Source organism: Microtus ochrogaster, chromosome 1 (assembly GCF_000317375.1).
Source record: "Microtus ochrogaster isolate Prairie Vole_2 chromosome 1, MicOch1.0, whole genome shotgun sequence".
Lineage (NCBI taxonomy): Eukaryota > Metazoa > Chordata > Mammalia > Rodentia > Cricetidae > Microtus > Microtus ochrogaster.
The window spans coordinates 64253376-64260554 of NC_022009.1; the positions used below are offsets into that span (position 1 = coordinate 64253376).

The following is a 7179-nucleotide window of genomic DNA, read 5'->3' on the forward strand; positions in this document are numbered from 1 at the left end:
CACTGTTGTGCACTGACCACTGCAGTCAAAGGCACAGAGGTCTAATGACGCAAGAAGTCAAAATCACACATATATGATGTGAAATTTCCCCAAAACAAGTATGGCTTGAACAAAATAGCTATGGGCTAAATACTAGAATGTAACCTTGTCTTAACCCTCTCAGACTTACTGGAGCCATTGGCCTACATTCCCAATTAATGTTATTCTTTGACACAACCCGCTGGGATAGTAGGCTAAAACCTTAGGCCATGAAATGGAATAAATAAAAAGGAAGGCAGAAGTTTGAATGATCTGGCCCATGGTGAGACTTTAGTTGGAGACATTATCTTCTGAATGTTCTTTTAGAACACACAGAAAGAACACTGTTTGAAATGGCACACTCCTGTTGTTTTAATATTTCCAGTTTTTAAAAAGCCTTACAAACAGACAGGGTGGGAAAAAAAAAACAGGAGTGTATTTACGCCAAAAGCTCTGGATCTCAGTAAGTACAGGATCCACTTGTTGGAGATGTTTTAGAGGACAGGGCCTTCGTTCTCAGTTTTGTCTTCTCTGTGTGCATGTGGTTTATATTAAAGACTTCAAATCTTGTTGAATGGTTGACAGTTTATTGTTCTGGGAACCTATTCAGTCTCTTGTTGCTCCTAACTATGGTTTAAGGCTCCTAGGAGTTGTAGATAACAGGGTTTATTTTAAAAAGTAGGAGGTGAGTCACCTTTTGAACTGTAAATACAAGAAAGTGTCTACAAGGTCTTTATCTGATTTCTGCCAGCATGTATATTAAATAATAAATTAACAAAGAAAGGAAAAACGGAAGGCAGTGTAAATGTGACTGACCAACCAGTCCCTGTGTCTTTCCTGAGTGTGTTTCTCAGCACTACTGGTTTAATGGTGTCAGTCTGACTCTGACAGCACACTCGAAATGACCCACTACCTTCCGACTGTGCAACTTTCACACACATACACACACTCACACGCATGCACGCACGTGCACATACACAGCTCTTATGCTCACCTACTGCACCAGGAAACAAATAATTTTGTCCAATTGTTTATCACACAGGTGTAGTTTTGACCCCACTGTTAAACTGTAACATTTCAGCATGCAGAACACCCACCAAAGTTTATGTAAATCTTCATTACTTTTGTTCCGTAGCTGCTGGCAGGTCCATGAAGCTCCTATGAGAATAAGAAATGTGTAACATTAAATGATGCTTCTAGCTCTATGCCCTTGGCTGATTATCCACTCTCAAAATCTGTTTCTGTATCTGTAAAATATGGACCAGAATTATATTAACATGACTAGAATTCAATTAAGTAACATGAAAATATCAGCAACATGACCGGCAACAAACAGCATTCAAAGCCTGCTAATATTTGTGTCAAATGCATTCCATTCCTTAAATTATTTTTAATTATTCATTACAAATTATTTTTAATTATTTTTTTTGAGACAGGGTATTTTTAATTATTATTAAAAAAAGTGTCAACTAAAATAAACCCAAACCTCATATTAGTTAACATTTTCAAAGTACATTTTTTTTAAACATTCCACCAATCTACTGAGGAAATATTTTTATTCAGTTATGAGAAAGACCTTTAAAATCCAAAGTAAATTCTAACAAAAAATCCTAAACTGGATAATCCTAGGATGATGGAGGGCTCAATCAATTACTACAGACCATTCTAAATAGCTCACCAGATTTGACCTTTTCTTCCCCCCAGTTCTTTGGATCATCAAAAAATTCTTCTAGTCCTTTCCTTGACAATGTGGTATGAAGTAATTTACACTGGAGAAAAGATGTGACATGGTGTGTGTTCTTCTGCAACAAACTAAAGGGAAACCTGCAACAGAACACAAGTAAGGAATGGTAAGAGTTTATAATGTTCAGATTTTATAAGCAAGAAACATTTATTACAATGTCAAAAATTCTACCCAGTAATTTGGCCCCCAAAGCAGTAAGCTTCTAAAATGTGTTAGAACGTACTTTTATTGTACAGATCGCTACCCTACAGTTTCAGGGACAACATATTTTACACAATATCTTCTTTATTTTATTTACTATTAATGTACGTGTGTGGGAGTACACACACTCATGTGCCAGGACACACATGTAGAGGTCAGTCCTCTTCTTCTGCCTTGTTGAAGCTCTGGTTTCTGCAGCTTGGCTGAGTGCGCCAGGCAGGCAGGCATGAGAGCTCCCAGGTGCTTCCCTTTTCTCTGCCTCCTGTCTGGGCACAGGAATGCTGGGACGGCAGATGGGTGCTGCAGCATCCAGCTTCTGCTGCATAGACCTCGGGGTCAAGCTGAGGTCAACATGCTTGAACGGCAAGCACTTTACCTCCTGAGTCATCTCGCTGCCCCCACAATTACATCACAATCTCAGAGTAACATTTTTAGGTGCTTCCTCCATTGTAGCAACCGAATCCATGAACCAATCGAAACCATTGCGAAAGTCAACTCTGCAACATTAGAGAGGCACAGGCTTTCTCCTTTAATCCAGTAATTCTGTATCTAGAGATTGTCAACATCAGGGAAGGGAACTTACAGACTAAGACAGCCACAAAGGAATTAAATGTGATATCAAAAAAGTTGTTAATTACATAAACGTACAACTAGGAAATTGCTAATCGTCATACCACTGCATTTGAAAATCTTACATATTAATTTAGAAGTTATGTTTCTAAAAATATTTAATGACCTGGTAAAATGACCTAAAAACAAAATAAATGTGAACTGTTTCTCAAGTGCTATCTTCTGAACCTAGGGTATTTACTTAATTTGACTCTGCTTTTGTGCCCCACCACTGAGCTACATCCCCAACTCTTGACTGGAATCTAATTATGATGAAATAATCAAACGGAGACACATTCTTAAAAAATTAAGAAAAACCCTAATCCTACCCAAAATGCCAGTAATTACGACAAAGGAAAAAAGAAACATATGGGATTAATGGCAACCAGGTCAATAAATGATCCTTCATTGGATCCTGAAGAAAAGAATGGAGACGAAGAAACAAAGAGAAAGAATAAAGAAAAAAATTATTAGTGCAATTTTTTGATTGTATGCTAACTAACAGCAGTGTATTCCTAAAGGTGATAACTTAGTAAGAAAATGTCCTTGGTTCTACGTTTCTGACTTCTGTCAAACAGTGCAGGAAAAGGAGTATAAACACAGGGATCTTGAAATCGTGACAAAATGCCAATGACTTGATTACTCGGTGAAGGGCGCACGGTTACCATTTTACTCTAATAACTTTTCTGTTGTTCTGGGGAAAATAATGGCAAACAAAGCATGTACACCTGCAAAATTAAAGAAGAAATGGCAATGTGTCATCTGGGAGCGCACAACTGCCTTTACCATTTTCAAATACTTTGCCTCTCTGAGAGACAGATATTTATTTTATTAAAAAACACATAACAATTACTTCATTAAACATTTAAGGTTTATGTATATGAATGTCTTCCTTCAGATGTGTGCACCATGGTGTGTGGCTGATGCCTTTGGGTCTCCAGTTAAAGATGAGCCACACGGCTGCTAGGAACCGAACTTGGGTCCTCTGTAAGTATAAGTTCCCTTAACCACTGAACCGCAAATTATTTTACTATCTCTCCAGCTCCAATTTATTTCATTGTTAGGGGAAGAAAAAGACAATGAAAGACGAAACTATTCAAATTTGTCACCCAGATCAAGTTACAACTCTGCAAAATTTTTAAAAAGCTAATTTCCGAGCCGGGCGGTGGTGGCGCACGCCTTTAAGCCCAGCACTCGGGAGGCAGAGGCAGGCGGATCTCTGTGAGTTCGAGACCAGCCTGGTCTACAGAGCTAGTTCCAGGACAGGCTCCAAAGCCACAGAGAAACCCTGTCTCGACCCCCCCCCCAAAAAAAAGCTAATTTCCGAAGTTAGCGTTAATAATACCGAGCATAAAAGAGGCACGGCAGCTGCGTGTTGAGCCGAACACGGGTTGTTTCCTTCAATTAAATCTGAGGTACACCATGTATAAAACTCGGCTCATGTAGGCAAATGTCCAAGACGAGCAAGCTGCCTGTTCTCACACTCGCAGAAACCCCTCACTTCTCTCGTCACTGTCACTTAGCACCTGCCGGACAATCTGTGTCCGAAGCCGACGGTGCAGATCCGTTCGTCTCACACCCGGCGACGCCTTCCGTGCCAGCTCGACCCCTCGGAAGCGTCTGTCCCGACCCATCCATCCCCAGCACAGAGCACACGAACCCCAGGCCGGCGGACCAGCGGCCCGCGGAGCCCGGTCGGCAAGGTGGGCGACTCCAAGGTCACGCTGCGCACTCAGCAACAGGCACCCGAAGGCGGGCAGTCATCCTTCTTTCTTCACTTACCCGGGACGAGCAGGCGCCTGGAGACTTACTAGGGAACCCGCAGCCTTCAGGAACGCCGAGACTCTTCTACAAATACCCACTATACTGGGCGCAGCCATGTTTCTAAAGCAGGCCCACTGTGCCGGTGCCCAAATGTCACTTCCGTTGTTGCCTGCCGACAAGTGAAGCAAACGCGAACAGGTTTTGCCCTTGCTAAACATGGCTGTCCTCACTGCTCCCGCCCCAACCCCTTATCCGCCATAGTGCTTCTATCGGCTCTCTTCGCGCTCCCCACCCACGACGTCGTCAGGTCTGCTCGCGAGCGCCCACACGTGAAGCGAACAGGAACCGGCCTCTGCCCTTACTCAACATGGCCGCCGCTAGCATTCGCCCTCACAGGTGGATTGTCCCTCCCGGCTCCCGTTGCTCACCCCACTTCCTCCCCTGCCCGGAGTAGCCATGGCGGCCATGAGCCTGCTGCAGCGGGCTTCGGTCACCGCGCTGACAGCGCTGTCTGTCCGCCGTGCTGGCGCTAGACTCGGAGTCGGAAGCTTTCTCACACGGAGCTTTCCGAAGACTGTCGGTGGGTGCAGGCCTCGGAGACGCGGGTGAGAGGTGGGAGGGCTGTTTCCAGGTGACCTTGGGGACCTCCGAGCGGTGACGCAGGGACGATGTTGGCCTGGGGTTTCTAGACGAGGCTGAGGTTTCTAGACTGGCTGTGTGAGGGGCGTCTGCAGAAATCCGATGGCCTTGTTTTAGCGTGCGTGAGGCACGATGTCACTCACCGTGCCGGCTGCTGCTTATTTGCGGCCAGGCCAGACAGGCGTGGAGCTGCTGTCCATGTCTCCCAGGGCAACACATATTTGTTATTGACGAGGAGGTCCGAACTTCCCACCCTCCGCCCCTAGTTCCCCAGTGCTGGGACTACAGGCTTGCGCTGCAGCGCCGGGCTCAGGGGCCGAATCTGGATAGGTGGCACCTGCGGCTGGTTCTAACCCGCAGGTGGACTGAAGTGAAGGCTGGGATGATGCTCATAGGCACGGGTGTAGAAAGGCACCACCAGGTGACAGCTGCCTTAGGCACAATAGTAACTTCCCGTGGAGCTTACAACGTTTTAGAAGTCCACAAAAATATTTTGTTTGTTTTTTAAAAGACTATAGTGTTAATGACTGTGTAAATGCTAAGGTGAGCCCAGATCGTGGCTGTTGTATGTTAATGTATCGGTAACTTTACTCTCTGGCAGTGCCTCTCAACCTGTGGGTTACGACCTTTTTCACAGGGGTCTCCTGAGACCATTGAAAAACACAGATATATACATTACGATTCATAACAGTAGCAAAATCACAATTATTTTTTATGGTTGGGGGTCACCACAACATGAGGAACTGCCTTAAAAGGTCGCAGCGATTGGAAGGAGCCTAAGAGGATTAAAGAGCTCAGGGCTCAGCACAGTCATAGTGAGGGCCTAGGAACCTGACCCGGGTCCCTCTGCTTTCTAGAAGAGTAAACATGGCTTTATTTAGTATTCGATCTGTTTTCTCTCTTCAAAGACTCTGAAAAGTAAATGCAATGTTATTTCCTCATTTTACAAAAGAGGAAACCGATTTAACTAACGTTAAAAATAATTTGCCATTCTACTACGTTGGCAATAATGGTGGTGATATTTATTGAGCATCTGTTAAGTGTCAGGCACTGTTTTTAAGTGTTAATTCATTTCATCCTCTTGGTCAGAGATTCACTGTTTGCCTTGTGCAGTACAGAAAAATGAAAATTTTACCCTAAAACCAAAAGCATTCTCTCCAGTCTCTAAACATCTTGTCCCGTTTTACCCTTTCTCTCCCAAGTTAAGTGGCACCATTATGGAAGGAGGCAGTATGCATAGGGACCTTCTGGATCATGCTGGACAGGATCAGTGCTTTCAAAATTGCCAGCAAAAATTTAAGCTTAATGCAAACTCCATGTGCTAACACTACTTGGCAAAATCTTTTTGCAAACCATTTTTCTTATTACAAATATCCTCAGATATCCAAGTGGAGAACCTTCAAATTCTCTCCCAAAGAGGGCTTGATGGAGTCTAGCTAAACTGAAGACTCCCAGGTTCCTCCCTCTGTACTATTCCCTACCCTTGTGGTCGATGATCTTTCTGATGAGAACAGGGAATGCCTAGTAGCTGCTCGTTCCGACCGTGGTTGTTCACCGTATCACTGCTTTCGCAGGCGTCCTGTGCCTTTGTCTACTGAAAGTCTTCATCTCTTCCACCGTTTCCTTGAGAATCACAGAAAGGTGTTAAGCCCCTCCCCCATCTTCTTTTCTCTGGCACTACTGACTCGATTGAAATCCTGGTTGCAGAATTTAGAACTCTGTGACCTTGAGTGCACACCTCTTGGTCGTGCTCTTCGTTCCTCATCTGGAAGATCTTACAGGGCAGCTGTGAAACACGGAGTAGGAGACATTTCTGGCACCATGCGCCTGGACCCATGAATTAGTCTTTTCAAAACAAATTCTAAAATACAGCGTGACATTTGCCCTTTTATTTTATTTTATTTTTTCTTGGGTACTGCTGATGAAATACAAGCTTTTGCATATGCAAGTCAGCTGAGTTCTTTCCCCTGGGCTGCATCCATAAGCCCTCTTTTTCCTTTCTCTTTATAAATTTTTGAGACAGAGCCTCACTAAGTTGCCCAGGCTGGTCTTGAATACACTCTGCATTGCAGGCTGTCTGTAGTCAGACTTTTCTTTCCCACTTGCCAGTTCCCAAATAACTGACACGGAGACTTATTAATTATAAAAGCTTGGCTGATAGCTTATGCTTGTTACTAACTAGCTCTTATAACTCAAATTAACTC

General features: G+C 43.9%; 2 protein-coding genes across 4 annotated transcripts in view; one reads left to right on the forward strand and one right to left on the reverse strand.

Annotated features, from left to right (window-relative positions):
- The window catches only part of Mrpl47 (mitochondrial ribosomal protein L47), a 13168-nt gene extending 8385 nt beyond the window's left edge, over positions 1-4783 (reverse strand). The window contains exons 1-3 of one of the 3 annotated variants that reach the window (XM_026782139.1): positions 4765-4783; positions 1697-1842; positions 1116-1176 (exon numbers count right to left, since the gene is read on the reverse strand). Coding sequence is in view for 1 of the 3 variants with exons in the window: in XM_013347444.2 (XP_013202898.1) it covers positions 1116-1176; positions 1697-1842; positions 4355-4554 (407 nt within the window). In the remaining 2 variants the exon portion in view is untranslated. Of the gene's footprint in view, positions 1-1115; positions 1177-1696; positions 1843-3917; positions 3969-4354; positions 4592-4764 lie in introns of those variants that run through there. The other 2 variants (XM_013347444.2, XM_026782136.1) reach the window with 2 other exon arrangements.
- The window catches only part of Ndufb5 (NADH:ubiquinone oxidoreductase subunit B5), a 13756-nt gene continuing 11281 nt past the window's right edge, over positions 4705-7179 (forward strand). The window contains exon 1 of the mRNA XM_005343770.3: positions 4705-4916. Within this exon, the coding sequence (XP_005343827.1) occupies positions 4793-4916 (124 nt within the window). The 5' untranslated portion in view covers positions 4705-4792. The remainder of the gene's footprint in view (positions 4917-7179) is intronic.